The sequence below is a fragment of the Octopus sinensis genome, linkage group LG17 (genome assembly GCF_006345805.1).
Source record: "Octopus sinensis linkage group LG17, ASM634580v1, whole genome shotgun sequence".
In the NCBI taxonomy this organism is placed as follows: domain Eukaryota; kingdom Metazoa; phylum Mollusca; class Cephalopoda; order Octopoda; family Octopodidae; genus Octopus; species Octopus sinensis.
The window spans coordinates 49,770,431-49,789,462 of NC_043013.1; the positions used below are offsets into that span (position 1 = coordinate 49,770,431).

Genomic DNA, 19,032 nt, shown 5'->3' on the forward strand with positions numbered 1-19,032 from the left:
TAAGTCCCGGAGGTCGAGTTGCTCGATTAAAGGCGGTACTCCAGCATGGTCGCAGTCAAATGACTGAAACTAATAAAGGTGTAAAGTGTAAAAGTGTATGTGTGTGTGTGTGCCAGCATGCACATGTGCTTGTGTCTTTACATCATCATCATTTAGCGTCCGTTTTCCATGTTTAACTGGGGTCTGTGAAGCCGGAAGGCTTCATCAGGCCCAGTCAGATTTGGCAGTGTTTCTACGGCTGGATGCCCTTCCTAACGCCAGGTACGTACGTATGTATTCTGCATATTCATGTACTTGTGCTTGTGTGTATATCTCTGCTTCTATGTGTATGTGTTTCAGTGTGTCCATGCATGAGTTTATGTGAGTATGCACACATGCCTGTTACATATGCACGTGTACCTTTGTACCTTTTTGAGTATGCGTGTATATATGGTCACGTTTTTCTGTTTCCTTATGTGTGTGTATATGCTTGTCTGTCTGTATTACCTATGTACCTACTTACCTATATATCTATCAACCTACCTACCTACTTATTTATCTACCCATTAGTTTGCCTATCCTCCTACCTACATAATTAAATGACTAACAATCTATATAACTGACCTAACCACCTAAAACCTATCTACCTACCTACTTGACTGCCAACTTACAAATGTACCTATGTATGTATACCTTGTGGCGTTAGTGTATCTCTACTTTCTACATGTATTTCCTATTTAGTGCAGGTGATGTTTCATTTATGAGGACATACCCTTGTATTTCTCTAAGTGTCAGGTCCTTTGAGCGCTTGGACAAAATGCGAATGTCAATTCGGCCCAGTGTACCCCCATGTTGATAGAGTATGGAGGACTGTTTCTTGTCATTATATTCTCTCCAATACACATCTAGTTTCTCTACTATACTCCTAGAGGTCTCACCATCCTATGTTATGTTTCTGACCATACAGACTCCTTCAATGCACCTTATGCAGTAGACTACGTTTCTAGTTTTACAGTTAATACCAGAGTTAATCCAAATACTATACAGTTCTCATTAGTGCATATTTTCAAAGGAGTACATCCTACATAACTGTGATCTGATGAAGCTCCCTGTCTTCTCAATGATCTTAATATTGAGTTTGGTGGCCTTCAGAGCCAGTTGAGTAGCTGAGTACAGAGTGGAATATGAAATTAAATAAATGACAAAGGAACACAAAATTATATAATGTACAGCTGTTTCTATGATAAGATGTAGTGTTTTTGTTAGATGGACACATTGGCAATTGGGCACCCACTTCCATCCAGATAGCAATAAAACAAGACAGCTCCAATTCCAATGTTGGATGCATCACAAGCCAGTCCAAGAGGCTTGTCTGGGTCAAAATGTACAAGGACTTGATCTGAGGATAATAAGCTTTTCAACTGTTTAAACACTCTTTGCTACTCATCTCTCCACTTCTAAGGAGTTGCCTTCTTGGTTAAACAGTAAAGTGGCTCGGCCATAGTGGCCAGGTTTGGGATAAACTTCTTGTAGAACTGAACTACACCCAAGAAAGACTTTAAGCTTGAGACGTCTATAGGGAGTAGCATCTTCATGACTGCCTCAAATTTGGATCCCTTCGTGATTCCTTCTGGTGATATTCCACACTGGTTTGTGCAAACAAGCACTTTTCACAGCAACATCTGAGTCCTTTGTCATTCAGAGAAGAAAGCAAACGCCTCGGGTTGCTTAAGAGGTGATTTGCATCTTTCCCGCTGATGAGCATATCGTCTTGGAATACAGCAACTGCAGGTAGATTACTGGAAGTAACCAGGCACCAATTTGATTCTAAATGGGAGTCATTGCTGCAGGAGTCATTACAAAGTGAGTGCTGAGGGCTAGCCTTCATTGACTCTCTGGTGCCAGTTTGATCTGGTTGTAGGCATCAGCAAGGTCAATTTTTGTATAACTACATGCACCTCCCAGCTTCTGCATCAGTTCCTCTGGGAGCGGCATTGGATGACGGTGTACTTCTAGTTGATTGTTGATACCAACTGAGTAGTCACCACAAACTCGTAACTTGGACTTCAGAGTGCCCAGATTATGTGCTTTGCGAATCGGTACCACTGGCATTCAGAATTCATTGAACTGGACTTGCTGCTAGACTCCTTTTGCGATACCTTCTTCATAACCTTTGGTCAGGTCAGCACGAAGAGCAAATGGAACTGGTTGTGCCTTGTGAAAAACCAGCTTTACATCAGACTTCAATTTTACTTCCAGTTTGAAATCCTCAAGACACCCCAATTCTTCTTTGAAAAGATCTGGAAACTCATCACAATGTCGTTTCAGGGAAGCATAAGGCTCATTAGAGGATTTAGGATGTGATGGTTCTGCACCCTTACTCTTGTCTTGACTCTCTATGCACTTCAGTCCCAGAGTAGTGTCTATAGAAATTCCTAGTGTCTGAATAACATTTCATCCCAGCAAGTTCAAGGATCTTGGTGACAATGTAAGAAATACTGTTTTGTTTACCAGTCACTGGATCCTTGGTTTCAATCATGAAAGTTCCCAGCATGGGCAAGTCATACTTGCTGGCAGACTCATAGTGATATCTGACATCATCCAGCTTCGGTTTCCTAACTCAGGGTCTGTAGAATTAGACTGCTAGTGGTTTATTCATTGACCCTTGTTCTGGGTTTGCTTGACCTTATTGACAGACCTGGTCTTCAAATCGTAGACAGTTTCATTGGCAACGTTTGCTGTGTCTTCGGTCTCAGTTGCATCTTGGACAGCATTGGCAAAGTCCAGCTCTGTGTCCTTGATCTTAAAAAGAGTCTTTAAGATAGCTTTATTGTTGACAACATATGAATCTCTACCTAAGAGCTTCATCTTGAGGGTCTGTGATAGAAGGAAAGTCACAGATAGCAGCATCTTGTTGTACATGCGCTGCCAGTTCCTGGAGAGTTTTGCCTGGCTTCTGTTGCATGTCACACCAGAACTTGAAATTGCCTCCATCGTTAGCTCATTAATATCCTTTGGCGGACTCTGTTGAATGGCCAGATTCACCAGTCATTTATAAACAGCAACGGTTTGATTTGTCACAAAAATTTGAGCCTTGCACTGGTCAGGCATAGCATTTGACCAGTAATCAGGCCACAATTCAGATGCTGAGTCGAAAGCAACAAATGATGGGACAGCAGTAGAAGATGGAATATGGGGACTTGGACTAGAATCTTTTTCAGAAATTTGAACTTGAATCAGCCTTCTCAAACCTTCCATATCTCCTCCGTGCTGCTGCGTCTGCACCTCCATTTGTTCTCTCTCACCGTTTTGTTTCGCCATTGTTATCAATGTAAAAATAGTTAAAATATTGTTTTATCTAGAATGGAGTTTATGTGCAAATCTGGTTGTTTACCTTTCAAATAACTATATCTGTATGTCGAGGTAAAAAGTCCACTCCACAAGAATAGTCTTTCATATCCTATCATAAGAAGTCCACTTCAAAAAAATGATGACAGTATCTTATCAGCAACACCAATTTGTTATATTTCTCTTGTTTACTTACAAAGAATAAAGTAATAATACAGACAGGTGTGTTGTCTGTGGCTCAGACGCCGTGGTGATCTCATTCTTGCTCACAACATCATAAGCGGAAAGTGTAACCTCTCGAAAGAGCTGTTCTTCACTCCTGCTCCAGAGCGTAGGCTGCGGGGGTCACTCCGAAAAGCTCTATCTGCAACGATTTCATCTCAATCGAAGGAAAGGGGGCTTTCTCCGTCCAGGTTGCGGATCCGTGGAATAAGCTGCCGGACGAGATAGTGAGGATGCCGACGACCGCTCGGTTCAAAGTCTCTCTTGACCAGAAATGGCCTGAACTCTTTGTACGAACACCCCTGTACATAACTCCATGCCCCGCTACATGGCCTTGCTTTCTGAGCCAAAAAATTAATTTAACTTACTTAACTTCTCTCGTTTACTTGCAAAGAAGAAAACACAGTGGTCCTCCAGATAGGTGTGAAGTCTGTTTATTCCAGCTGTAAAACTCAAGACTGTAATAATGTAAACAAAAATCGAAATGCCTTGTGAATGTTCTCATGAGTCCCAGAACTTTGAATTCTGTTGGCTAGCAACCTCCATAACAGTTTTCAGAGCTGCTGAGTGCTTGTGCATGAACTTAGAGATTCCTTTGAGGAAGCATGATACTGTATGTTCGCTAGATCCAGTCGGTGGGGAATTGAACCTTTGTCCCATTTTGCTATTGTTTATGCAATGCATAAGCTGCTCTAAATTAGCAGAGTTGGCGTAGGACACCTTCACTGTGTGCCAATTAAAAATGGCATGATACTCTTTTACTTGTTTCAGTCAACTGACTGCAGCCATGCTGGAGCACCGCCTTTAATCGAGCAACTCGACCCCGGGACTTATTCTTTTGTAAGCCCAGTACTTATTCTATCGGTGTCTTTTGCCGAACCACTAAGTAACGGGGACATAAACACGCCAGCATCAGTTGTCAAGCAATGCTAGGGGAACAAACACAGACACACAAACACACATATATACATATATACGACGGGCTTCTTTCAGTTTCTGTCCATAAAATCCACTCAGAAGGCATTGGTCGGCATGAGGCTATAGTAGAAGACACTTGCCCAAGGTGCCACGCAGTGGGACTGGACCCGGAACCATGTGGTTGGTAGACAAGCTACTTACCACACAGCCACTCCTGCGCCTGATTAGATTTAAGAAAACATTTGTCCAAAGCAGGAAAATATTTTCTAGCAATCCTGGTTGAAACATGCAAACCGAAAATCAGGTTGAACCAGAGGAGATCCTGATTCCTATATCAGCTGTTAGGCTTATTTGATTGTGTTGAACAGGATTGGATTAAGCCGTTGGATTACTATGTCCCATGTGTCTGAGTTTTCGTTGGTAGTTCATTGACAGGACCTATTCTTCCTGGTCCGTATTCCCTATCTGAGTGATGGTGTACAATGTGTATTACAACTGGAGGAATTACCAGTGTTGTGTACGCTTGTTTCTTGTATATATTGAATTTTTTCACAGTTCCCAGGCCTAGCTAGAGCAGCATTATAATAAGTTGCATGTAATTTGAAAATGTTATTATTAGAGGATAATCTAGAAATTCTTGTAGAAATATTCTGAGCTAATCTCCATATTATCAAGGGTGGATGCTATATACTATATTAATGTACTAAATATGAAATGGTTCAAATAATCCAGTATAAAGACAGAAGGTAGCGTCAAGAAAATTCACTCCGTGAGGGATCAATTAAACTGCCTGATGTGTCGAAACAACTGTTATGGTTAATAATAAATTCTCGTATATTCCATCTTCCATTTGCCATATATATATATATATATATATACTCTTTTACTCTTTTACTTGTTTCAGTCATTTAACTGCGGCCATGCTGGAGCACCGCCTTTAATCGGGACTTATTCTTTGTAAGCCCAATACTTATTCTATCGGTCTCTTTTGCAGGGGACAAATACAGACACACAAACACACACACGCATATATATATATATACATATATACGACGGACTTCTTTCAGTTTCAGTCTACCAAATCCACTCACAAGGCTTTGGTCGGCCCGAGGCTATAGTAGAAGACACTTGCCCAAGGTGCCACGCAGTGGGACCGAACCCGGAGCCATGTGGTTGGTAGACAAGCTACTTACCACACAGCCACTCCTGCGTCTATATATATATATATATATATATATATATATATATATATATATATATATATATATATATGTTCAGGGTGTTTGGACTAAATTTGATTGTACATAAAAGGAAAAGAAAACAGTATGCCTTCCAAAAATAATATATTTAAAAAAATCAAAATATATCAACTAATTTGTGGCTGGGAGATAACAGTTTACTTGAAGTGGATTCAGAAAAAGAAAGTTTAAGGATAGAAAGTGAAGGAAAGGGTCTGGATAGTGTACTTTGCGATGATGGTTCAATGAATCGAGGTGTATAACTTTAGGGACAGAGAGAGGGCAGTGATGTTATATGCAAAGAAACAAAATATTTATTTAACTCTGTAGGGAAGAAATAAGGAGGTCTATAACAAGGTGGAAGAAGGAGAGAAATTGGTAATCGTTAAGTGCTAAGACAACTCTAAATAGTGTACTTCATGTAAGTTCAAAAAAATCGAAATATATACGTAACTTTAAGAATGTTCAGAGAGAGAAAGTAATTGCAAATTGACATGCAAATTCCAAACCAATTTCGGATCTTTTCAGTTTGAACGGCAGTTTTCAACATAATTTCTAGGTAACTAAAAAATTTTAAACTTCGTATACTGGTAGAATGTGTTTATAAAACATCTTTTTCTCTTGGCTTTATTGAGAAAATTCTATGGTTTGTAAGATATTTGCTGTTGTTTTTTCTTCAATTTCTGCAATTTCAACCAATCAATGACGTCCATTGAGGTAAAAAAAAAACATTCTGTGCCGTATGAATATGTCCCTCGTTTAAGAAACAGATTGGGTTTATTTACATTTGTGAAGAAAAAAAAAAGATACCCTTCCCCCACCCCTAACCCTAAAACAGATTGAAATGCAATAGATCGATTCTAGGGTCATAATTATGGGTGACAGTTTCATATGACACCGCTAGAAAAAACTGCCGTTCAAACCGAAAAGATCCCAAATTTCTCTTACCTATCAAATATTTTTGTTTAATTTTCGGAGCTGTCAATTTGCAATTACGGAAAGACTTCCGTCCGTCCCCACTACCCAAATTTGTTTATTTTATTATTATTTTTTTTTACCAAAATTTCCCGTTTTCGGATACGGAGGTTTCGTAAAATTGCCAAAAATCGGCATTGTGAAATTCCACCCACCCACCACAACTTATTCAATTTTGACTTGTTTCCCTAACACTAAACCCTAACCCTAAAACACTAACCGTAAGTACAGAAATGTTTTGAAATTTTCATCCGAATCATAATGTCCGTATTTTTCCGCATATTTTGAAAAAAAAAAAAATTCTTTAAAAATTCTGAAAAAAGTGAAAAAAAGGAAGGAAATGGGGATGGGGTGGTGATAATTTAGAAATGTCGATTTTTGCCATTTTTTTTTTTTTTTTCAGATTCGTATTCCCCGTGGCCGAAAAGTGTGTGGGGGGATTCGAAATACGATGCACTCTTCATAAATTAATGCTCTTGGGAAATTAAAACAAATAAATCACTTATAATGATCTTTTAACAACTATTTTTAAGCATTAAGTTGCTCGTTTCGCTACTGTAGTCTTATTTTTGTACATTCCCAGTAACATTTTTTAATTTCACTTTTAATCCCATTCTTACAATATTCCCTAAAATGAAAAATCGCTAAGTTTAGCTGGTGAAAGCGATTAGGCATGTTTCGATTTTGTTATATTTCAGTTGGCAAGACCAAGATAATAATCAGTAATATAAAGGAAAGTAGTCACAGAACAAAGTCGGGTACTACTAGCGAACAGTGGTCCCGGTGTGCGCCCTCGCGTACCCGTGCCAGCTAGTCATAACTAGTCGATCCTTTGTGTTTTTGAGTTATTTACTTTGTTTAAAAAATTATTTACTTTGTGTTTTTGTGTTTTATTTACTTTGTTTAACAAAAGTTATTTAATTTGTGTAAAAAAATTATTTATTTTGTGTTTTATTTACTTTGCTAAGTAGTCGTTGTGGGATCGACTACTTACGACTAGCTAGCTCGGATGCGCGACTGCGCGTGTGCGCGCACCGGGACCACTTTTCGCTAGTAGTACCCAAAGTCGCTGAAAGAAATTACGTTAGGGGAATATTTTGTCTACTAAATAATAACACATATACTACAATCTCAGTAAACTTATCCTTGGCAAATCAAAAGATAAAACTCACCGTAGGAGTATCCACTCATCCAAATTTTGGTAAATAAGGACAATGCAGTTTGAAGTGGATCTTGTGTTTGAAGCTTTCTGGTGAAAACGGCCTGCCGTTACGTTCTGGGTTCAAATTCCGCCGAGGTCGACTTTGCCTTTCATCCTTTCGGGGTCGATTAAATAAGTAACTGTTACGCACTGGGGTTCGATTAAATAGGTACCAGTTACGCACTGGAGTCGATGTAATCGGCTTAATCCCTTTGTCTGACCTTGTTTGTCCCCTTGTGGGTAGTAGAGAAATAGATATTTTTTCCATCTCGAACTCCGAGCCCTAGAAGTACCCGAGTGACTGGGAATAATAACGTTATGCTGGATACCTATGGACTATCAGAATACTTGGAAGTTTGACAAGACCTTCTTCTGCCTCGTGGATCCTCCTGCAACGGCTTTCCGGAACGTCTTCCTACTGCCGGCATCAGTTGTTAGTTGTCGGAGCAGTGCATCCTTCAAAACTTCCATGCTTCCTGTGAGATTCGCCAACACTACACCTGATCTTCTCCCCTTCATACACACGCAAGCATGTATCTGACTCGTACACTGTTCGCTTTCCAGACATCACTGCATATACTTTATACGCACTTTCTGACAAGTTGTGGGGCACCTGAGCACTGTATGCAATAATTTCATTATTATTATTATTCTCAAAGCATCGTTTCATTTTCAGGGACCCGGAAATGAAAAAAGAGTCAAGGTTTCCTGAACCTTTATGAAAGATTTTGGATGATTTACGAAAAACAGTAAGATTTTAATAGGGGTTCTGGCGATCTTACGGAGGTTTCCCCTGTAATTTTTATATCGATTCCCAAGAATTAAATTTGCTGCTCAAAATCTGGGAAATATTTACAATTCCGGTTCATAAAAATTCGAGTTAAGCTAGGATGTTTATATTCGTAAACGAAATAATTTCCTAAAAATATATATCGGGTAAAAACGTATAACATATTATAATTAAATATAAAAAATAATATTGGTATTATTTACTTGAAGAAATATTTATTTGATGATCGTATTTTCATTGTTATTATTTTTGCTATAGTTGGTTTAAAAAGGAAACAAGCTGAGCTGACAACAAAATGTCGGAAAGTGAAACTGTTGAAAACTTGGAGACGACCACATCACCTGTTGTCCACGCAGTGGCTGACACAGGCGCCCCTCCACAGAGTCCTTCACACCAGACTAAAGTTAAAGGTTAGCTGCTAATTACTATTTATTCCCTTAAGGTATACATAAGGTCTTGTGAATTTGCTGGAGCCCGATGTCTCTTCGACGTTCAGTTTATGCGATGTAACCCAGGCATCGATTCTTGATCGATACTGCTTAGACATGTCTAATGATTTCCAGATGATGAGTATGCCACACCGTTCTATATATTGCAAGGCATTAAACAGACTGGTATATGTATTTAGATAAGGTGTGCTGTGAGAGAAATAAACGATTAGTGAAGGATTCCTTCAACACTGCTACGGGAAATTTTAATATGGACAAATATGTTTTATTGTATGTATTGGAATACGTTTGACATTCATAAAGGTCCACTCGGACTATTTCACTGGAATTGTTATAACTCAGATGTCAATCTTACTCAGTACTTGTCTGTCTGTGTGTCTATGTTTTTTTTTTGTTTTGTTTTACGCTTTTAATCTTTTTACTCGACCGATTTCTGTACACTTTGTATACTTTTGTATATTTATCTATCTTTCCGTTCGTTTTTTTTCTTCTATGTTTCTACGATGTTGTGTCCCGTTGTCTATCGATTTATATGACTTATAATTTATCTGCATTTATATACCTGTCTGTCTACCTAATTATGATTTTCTGTTTCTTTCCATTACCCCACCCCCTTCTCATACACACACATTTATCTATTTTTCTATTGAATTCATCCATGCTATAGTCGATGTACTTTTGAAACCTGCTGGCGATGCTCCTATCATGAAAAAGAAGAGATGGGCTGTCGAACGGAGTATGAAAGTCGCCTCAATATGTGAATTTATAAAGAAATATATCAAGTGTGATCCCGCCGACTCTATGGTATGTAATTACTCATTCTATGTCCTTCATGGTAATGAAAAATATCCACCACGTAGTTGATGTCACTGGGTTATTATGTTACATAGTTTGTAACAGTCAGAGCAGTCCATGTTCCCAACCTACAACACTACAAGCCACTTCTCAATTTGCAATGCTATCCCTACACTGCAGTATCCAATTTTAACAGTTGATAGGTTTGTTTCACTGTGCAGTTGAAAGGCTAAAACCCCAACATCTCAATTGATTGTCTCAAGTACATTAATCACCTATGTTTATTCCACCCAATGGTCTTGAGTTCAAAGCCTTTGTGTCTTCTGAAGAACACAACAAAAGTATGTTTAGTTGTGATGGGGAGAAAAATATTTCAAATTTGGAGAGGCAGTGTTCTCTAAGTCTACAGATTATATCTGCTTGTTTCAACATGCATGACAGTTGAGATGTTAATAGCAGGAACAATAATATCCCACAGGATCCTGCAGTTCGTATACAAAATATCTAAAATTTGTAAAAGTATGAGTAAATTAAGGATCTTTTCTGTTTGAACAGCAGTTTTTAACATAATTTTTAGGTAACTAAAAAATTTTAAACTTCGTATACTGGTAGAATGTGTTTATAGAACATCTTTTTCTCTTGGCTTTATTGAGAAAATTCTATAGTTTGTAAGATATTTGTTGTTTTTTTCTTCAACTGGCTTTTTTTTTCTTCGACTGGCGTCCATGCCGGCGGCACGTAAAAAGCACCATCCGAATCGTGGCCGAAGCCAGTGCCGCCTCGACTGGCTTCCGTGCCGGTGGCATGTAAAATGCACCAATCCGACCGTGGCCGATGCCAGCCTCGCCTGACACCTGTGCAGGTGGCACATAATAAGCACCCACTACACTCACGGAGTGGTTGGCATTAGGAAGGGCATCCAGCTGTAGAAACATTGCCAGATAAGAATGGAGGCTGGTGCAGACTTCTGGCTTCCCAGATCCCCGGTCGAACCGTCCAACCCATGCTAGCATGGAGAATGGACGTAAACGATGATGATGATGATTTCTGCAATTTCAACCAATCAGTGACCGTCTATTGAGGTGAAAACATTCTGTGCCATATGAATATGTCCCTCGTTCAAGAAACAGATTGCGTTTATTTACATTTGTGAAGAAAAAAAATGCCCTTCCCCCCACCCCTAACCCTAACACAGATTGAAATGCAATAGATCGATACTAGGGTCACAATTATGGGTGGCAATTTCATATGACACCGCTAGAAAAAACTGCCGTTCAAACCGAAAAGATCCTAAATTAATGTGCCCTTACATCTTTTGGATTTAGAGGACTTTTGAATTAGTGTGGGAAAAGGCCATTTTTCCGTGATAAATAGGAGTCAAGTGGTTTGTATGTTTTTAGATATTATTTTGTTGAGAATTCCTCCTGAAACATTTTGTTGAGATGAGGTCTCACACAAATTTTTATGTGATATAAATTAGTTTTAGAGTGCAATACTGCGTCATAGAATTGGGTTCCAGTCATACCGGACTGTCTTATTGCTTCCAGGATGTGACCATTACAATGGGTCTGATGGTAGCCAAATATTATATACTAGCACTATGATCCAGCAACGCCGGGTCATAGTGCTAGTGCATGCATTTACAGCTGTGTGCGTGCGTGCGCACATACACACGAGTACTGTCCAAACCTCCAACCAATCACACACAGCTAACTGGCATTCAATTGGCGTATCAAGTTTCGGGCATTCTGATTGGGTTTTGGATAGAAAATTCACAAAAAAAGTCACTTCTATTGATTTTTTTAATGGCTTTACGGGGTGACTGGGGAAATGTAAAGATGTGCACGACCACCTTTGGACGGTTTTGAATGACCATAGAAAGTGCGAGCCCTTTAACTGGAAAATTGTGGATTTGTATAAAGGACACACACACATTTTGCCGTTTATATATAGAAAGATTAGTAACTGTGTTATAAACTAACTGTAGGAAGGACAAATAGCTGTATGTGGAATCTTGTATCACCAATATTTGTTGATTAATGTTATTTTTTTTGGTTTGTTTTGACAGTTCCTGTATGTGAGGCAGTCATTTGCACCCTCTCTAGACACATCTGTTGGCATATTGTTTGATGTAAGTTACATAGTTTTCTTGCTTTCCTATTTCTACAATTTATCTCTCATATATCCAGCATGGATAAATAGAGTTTATACTAGATATAGTTAGTCAGATTATGTAATTCATAGATTCCGTTTATCCCAAGATTGATAAGATAATGAGCAATAATATGTTGAGTCTATGTGTTAATATGTGCATGCACACACACACACACACACACAAATAAACTTACACAAAATGAAAATTTCTACAAACAAACAATTACTCTTTACTCTTTTACTTGTTTCAGTCATTTGACTGCGGCCATGCTGGAGCACCGCCTTTAGTCGAGCAAATCGACCCCAGGACTTATTCTTTGTAAGCCCAGTACTTATTCTATTGGTTTCCTTTGCCGAACCGCTAAGTGACGGGGACGTAAACACACCAGCATCGGTTGTCAAGCTAGGTGGACAAACACAGACACACAAACACTCACATATATATATATATATTATATATATATATATATATATATATATATATATATACATATATATACAACGGGCTTCTTTCAGTTTCCGTCTATCAAATCCACTCACAAGGCATTGGTCGGCCCAGGGCTATAGCAGAAGACACTTGCCCTAAGTGCCATGCAGTGGAACTGAACCCGGAACCATGTGGTTGGTTAGCAAGCTACTTACCACACAGCCACTCCATACAGATTGTATGTGTTTGCATGATATATTGCATTTGGATCACATTAAATATCTTCCAGTAACTTGAAGTTTTTCAAATTTTTACCAGATTATTTTTTAACAAAATGTATTACTAAAGTAATTTTCCTTGCTAATGATGAAAAATGGATTCATTTTTTTTCCTAGCAATTAGGAAGTTACAAGCATTTAAAGTTATGTAATTTTAGCTAATTGAAAGTGTCTATTATTATTGTTTATGACATGGAAATCAGCACATGTGAAATATTTATGTTGTCTCTTGACCTGCTAGAAATAGCAGCCCAGTCTTCCTTAAACTACACCATAACATCTAAAAAAACAAAAAGGATGAAACATTGTATCACAGCACTGTTTATTTCTTTGCTCAAGGCAGACTCAAGTGCTTTCCACTTCATCAATCATCATCAACATTTCATGTCTATTTTCCGTGCTGGCATGGATTGGACAGTTTGACTGGAACCAACCAGCTGCAGAGCTGCCCAGGGGCCGGTTGTCTGTTTTGGCATTGTTTCTACAGCTGGATGCACTTCTTAATGCCAACCATTTCACAGGGTGTACTGGGCGCTTTTACATGGCACCAGTACAGAAGCATTTACATGGCACCAGAACTTGTAAGCCCTCAAAGCAGAGGACATCTCAGCTAAAACAGAGAGACATAGAGGACATACATGTGTGTATGGACAGCCACAGATTTACTTAGCTTGACAGGTTTCCTCAAGCACAACAAACCACCAGAAGTTTCAATCCCTTGTCATCTCTATGAGCCTCAACACCTGAAGATCCTTTTTCACCACTTCATCCCACGTCTTCTTTGCTTTACCTCTTCCACAAATTTCCTCCACAATTACAAATCAGCACTTCTTTATGCAACTGTCTGCATCCATATGCATTGCATGATCATACCAGCACAATCTTCTCTCTTGCACATTTGCCTCTTATACCCAATTTCTCTCTTAACTCAATTACACTCTGTCGTACATGCACACTGACATTACTCATCCAGAGGAATATACTGGCTTCACCTTTTTTCAAGCCTTTGCATGTCATAGCCCGTGTTTCACTACCATGCAGCATAGCTGTATACACACGGGCATCATACAATCTGCCTTTCACTCTTATGGAAAGGCCTTTTGTTACCAACAAAGATAGCAGATCTCTGAACTTGGCCCACCCTGTTCTTATTCTAGCAGCCAAGCTTTCATAACTTCCTCCTCTAATGCTAACTTGGTTGCCTAGATAACAGAAGCTATCTGCTACTTCTAAGGATCCTCCCAGACACTTGAGGAAGTCTATTCTCTGTACATTCCTAACTTTTATTGTACCTGCACATCTACCACACACAAAGATTATTTTGTTAACCTTCCTGTGATACCACTGCACCCTTTGAGTCCATAGCTGAGTACATTGTATGGAGTTTCTACCAACACCTTTCCTCCATATTGTGTAGGATATCATCTCCCTGAAGGGATTTGAAATTTGTCTGTTTTCCCACTTACTAGGACTTTGGTCTTTGCTAAATTAACTCTAAGGTCCTTCAATTCCAGACCTCATTTCCATGCCTCTTCTCTAGTTCTGGTAGTGATTCAGCAATAAGAACAAGGTCATCAGCATAGAGGAGCTCCCAAGGGCAACCAGTCTTAAATTCCTGTTATGGCCTGGAGGACTGATAAACAAGAAGGGGCTGAGAATCAATCCTTGGTGAAATCCTTCTTGTTCACTAAATTCATTGCCAACCTTCACCTTACTAACAGCATCCTTGTACATGGTTTGTACAGCTCTCACCAACCACTCACCTATCCCTAGCTTCTGCACTCACTACCAATTAAGGGAGCACAGGACTCTACCAAAAGGCTTTCTTCAGGCCTGCAAAAGCCAAATACAGAGGTTAAATATTTCTCCTGCAGTTGCCTTGCAAAGAAGATAGCATTAGTAATGCATTTCCTTGGCACAAAACCAAATTGCATTTCATCCAGGTTAACTCTCTTCTTAATTATTTGAGTTATAACTCTCTCTGTAACTTTCATGACCTGGTCCAACAATTTGGTATCGTTGTAATTATTTCTGTGTAAGAAATAATTAATATTTTAAACATCTGATGGATCGTGTGTTTTCCCTGTCTTCATATCCTTAATTGCTTTATCTACCAAGTGCTGTCGATTTGGATAGCTGGTCCCTCAGTTGGGTCTACATTAGGCAGACTCTCCTTCTTTGATTCTTACTTGATTATTGTCTACTTTGTTGTTGGTGATACACTCGCCTCCTTATGAGAGCTCAAAATCTCTCGTGGAAGCGCCATCCAACCAAAATGCAAATATATGGGAAACTACCACCTGTGTCATCTCTTGTGAAAGGTAGGAGAGTCCAGTTTGCTGGACATTGTTGTAGAGCTGGAAACGAGGCAATTTCTACTCTTCTCCTCTGGAAGCCATCTACTCACGATGCCAGAGGGCGCACACTCTCCTACCCTGATGTAATCTCCAAGGATACAGGCATCCAGCAACAGGACCTCCGTAATGCCATGATGGACCGTGAAGTCTGGCGTAGCATGGTAAATTCCATTGTCTCGACCACGGTCGAACAATGATGATGATGATGCAGTGGTTTTCTTGTTAGCCTACCACACCCTTTATTTCTTCTTCTAATAACATATGATGGATGACAGTGGCAACGTCAGAGGGCACCTTTTTGATGCAAGTGCCACATTAATGTATAAAACAAGAAATATTATATAACTTTTTATATGGGACTTTTGCATGCAGTGTTGTTAATAAAGGAGCAGTACCAACTGGTCATTAACCCTTTAGCATTTAAACTGGCCATGTCCGGCCCAAATTTTCTACTTCTTTTATGTCCAAACCACCAGATCTGGCCTCTCACTCATATCCTACAATGTCATCCTCAATATAAACCATCACATCATCAAATTCTCAGAGCTACAAGATAATGCAGGATTAATTGAAAACAATGTGAATGAAAAAACATATTTGACAGAGTAATCTGGACGCTAAAGGGTTAAAGATGTACTAAACTCTTTCTTTGTTTTCTTACTTGGATTATATACATGTTTGTGTGTATACATACATAATTATACACACACACACACACTCACATCTATTTAAGAATTGGGATTCAAAAATCAAACAGAGCTCACAGTAAGCTCCCCGTCTGGTACATGACTATCAAGAAATGACATAGTTATGGCTGGGATATAGCCACACCACTGTTCTCAAAATCCAGGAATTGCAATGGTGAAGAGTATAAAAATTGACCAGATATACTCTTTTTTTTTTTTTTTGACTCTTTTTACTTGTTTCAGTCACTTGACTGCGGCCATGCTGGAGCACCGCCTTTAATCGAGCAACTCGACCCCGGGACTTATTCTTTGTAAGCCCAGTACTTATTCTATCGGTCTCTTTTAGCCGAACTGCTAAGTGACGGGGACATAAACACACCATCGGTTGTCAAGCGATGTTGGATGGGACAAACACAGACGCACAAACATACACGCACACACACACACACACACACACACATATTTATATATATACGACGGGCTTCTTTCAGTTTCCGACTACCAAATCCACTCACAAGGCTTTGGTTGGCCTGAGGTTGTAGTAGAAGACACTTGCCCAAGGTGCCACGCAGTGGGACTCAACCCGGAACCATGTGGTTGGTAAACAAGCTACTTACCACACAGCCAATGAGAAGTGAAGTGAAAGAATTGATGCTTATTCTATTAGTTTACAGCTGTTTTGTAATCTCTGTTTGGTACATAAGTGACACTACATCATCCATCACACATATATAAATAAATAAATATACTTATGAATTTATACACCCATAAATATAAATGCGTTGTAACATAATGAACAGACTACACTTCAGAACATTTCATAGCAGGTTAAAACATCAGACCCTGCTGTGGATAGTAAATTGTTTCATTTTATAGTTAGAGACAATAAATCATCATCATCATCATCATTATCATCGTTTAGCGTCCGCTTTCCATGCTGGCATGGGTTGGACGGTGCAACTGGGGTCTGGGAAGCCAGAAGGCTGCACCAGGCCCAGTCTGATCTGGCAATGTTTCTACAGCTGGATGCCCTTCCTAATGCCAACCACTCCGTGAGTGTAGTGGGTGCTTTTTATGTATTCGGTTATTGTAGAAGACTCTTGCCCAAGGTGGCATGCATTGGTACTGAACCTGAAACGACCTGGTTGGAAAACAAGCTTCCTAACCATGCAGCCATGCCTGCATATATTATTCTTGTATCTGGGGCACTACCTTGAATGAATCAACCCTAGCACTTATCTGTTTTAAGTTTAGTACTTATTCTATTGGTCTTTATTGCCAAACCTCTAAGTTACAGCAGGGACCTTTTTGTCTGCATGTTGTGTATTGAGATTGATTGTTATTTGAAGTCTTATGCCCTTTAAGATTTTTGTTTTTCACATTTTTCTATTTTTTTCTGTAACCTTGTCATACATGTATTTATGCACAACTGTCTTTTGCATACATACATACATACATATATATATCATCATCATCATCATTTAACGTCCGCTTTCCATGCTGGCATGGGTTGGACGGTTCAACTGGGGTCTGGGAAGCCAGAAGGCTGCACCAGGCCCAGTCTGATCTGGCAGTGTTTCTACAGCTGGATGCCCTTCCTAACGCCAACCACTCCGTGAGTGTAGTGGGTGCTTTTTATGTGCTACCAGCACAGGTGCCAGACGAGGCTGGCAAACGGCCACGATCGGATGGTGCTTTTTACGTGCCACCAGCACAGGTGCCAGACGAGGCTGACAAACGGACACGATCGGATGATGCTTTTTACGTGCCACCGGCACGGAGGCCAGTCGGGTGGCGCTGGCTACGGCCATGTTCAGATGGTTCTCTTACATGCCACCGGCACTGGTATCACAGCTACAAATTGCATTGATGTTGATAGATTACGATTTTGATTTCATATATGAATTCTAATTGGTATATTTTGTCATTTTGTTTTCCAGTGTTATGGCAGTGATGGTAAATTGGTGCTGCATTATTGCAAAACAGCTGCGTGGGGATAAAATTTGCAATGAAATGATAATTCTTTAACTATTGAACATTTGAATATTCCGAAAATAGATTCTCGTATCCTTATAAGAAATTATAAAATATCAGACTTTTTTTTGTAAAAATTATTGTAAATATATTTACACTATAATCACTGATGATTTCTCATTATTTAACTTATTAAAAAATATATTTTATTTATTTTATTTATTGTGTGTTTGCATTTTAATTCAGATTTGTTTTAAAAAATACACTGTCATCAGCCTATTGATGTGCTCTTGTTTATACTCTTTTACTTATTTCAGTCATTTGACTGCAGCCATGCTGGAGCACCGCCTTTAGTCGAGCAAATCGACCCCGGGACTTATTCTTTGTAAGCCCAGTACTTATTCTATCGGTCTCTTTTTGCCGAACCGCTAAGTGACAGGGACGTAAACACACCAGCATCGGTTGTCAAGCAATGCTAGGGAGACAAACACATACATATACATATATATACATATATACAACGGGCTTCTTTTCAGTTTCCGTCTACCAAATCCACTCACAAGGCTTTGGTCAGCCCGAGGCTATAGCAGAAGACACTTGCCCAAGATGCCACGCAGTGGGACTGAACCCAGAACCATGTGGCTGGTTAGCAAGCTACTTACCACACACTTATTCGAACGGTGACTACCAGTCAATATTTCATTCAGATCCTACTGTTTAGTTTATGTATGCATCCAAGTGTGAATCCGGAACCACGTGGTTGGTTAGCAAGCTACTTACCACGCAGCCACTCCTGCACCTATGGTGATATGGTCAACATATATTTGTGATGCTTAGTGATATGAGGTTTCTCAACAGTTTCCATTGTATAAAGTTTCAATATACTCCTCCGGCAACTCAAGTCATCTGTCTGCTCAGCATCAATCATTCGTTTATATTTTGTTTTGGAACCAACAATATCCTCTGCTCACACCTTTGAACAGTAGATGTTTTCCCAATTGAACTGCTGCACTAACATATCATAGATATTGAGGCAAATCTTGCCAGTGACTACAGGTTTTTTAACAACCACTATCTATATATCATTGCCGTACAAACATTCCATTTCTATGGCTAATGTCTTCTTGCTGTACTTAACCCTTTCATTACTGTATTTATTTTGAGATGCTCTGTGTTTCTTTCAGTTACTTTAAATATAACAAAGAATTTTTGTAAAATAACTTAGTTATCATTAAGCTAGT

General features: G+C 39.3%; 2 protein-coding genes across 3 annotated transcripts in view; one reads left to right on the plus strand and one right to left on the minus strand.

Annotated features, from left to right (window-relative positions):
* The window catches only part of LOC118766796, a 44,754-nt gene extending 36,342 nt beyond the window's left edge, over nucleotides 1-8,412 (minus strand). The window contains exon 1 of one of the 2 annotated variants that reach the window (XM_036510569.1): nucleotides 7,853-8,412. The gene's annotated coding sequence lies outside the window, so the exon portion shown is untranslated. Of the gene's footprint in view, nucleotides 1-6,653; nucleotides 6,689-7,852 lie in introns of those variants that run through there. The other variant, XM_036510570.1, reaches the window with a different exon arrangement.
* A 496-nt stretch (nucleotides 8,413-8,908) lies between these two features.
* LOC115220991 (ubiquitin-like protein ATG12) lies at nucleotides 8,909-17,962 on the plus strand. The gene is made up of 4 exons (XM_029791209.2): nucleotides 8,909-9,081; nucleotides 9,788-9,924; nucleotides 11,984-12,046; nucleotides 17,758-17,962. Exons 1-4 carry the CDS (start codon nucleotides 8,967-8,969, stop codon nucleotides 17,815-17,817), a joined length of 375 nt encoding a protein of 124 aa, XP_029647069.1. The 5' UTR covers nucleotides 8,909-8,966; the 3' UTR covers nucleotides 17,818-17,962.
* Nucleotides 17,963-19,032: the final 1,070 nt, after the last annotated feature.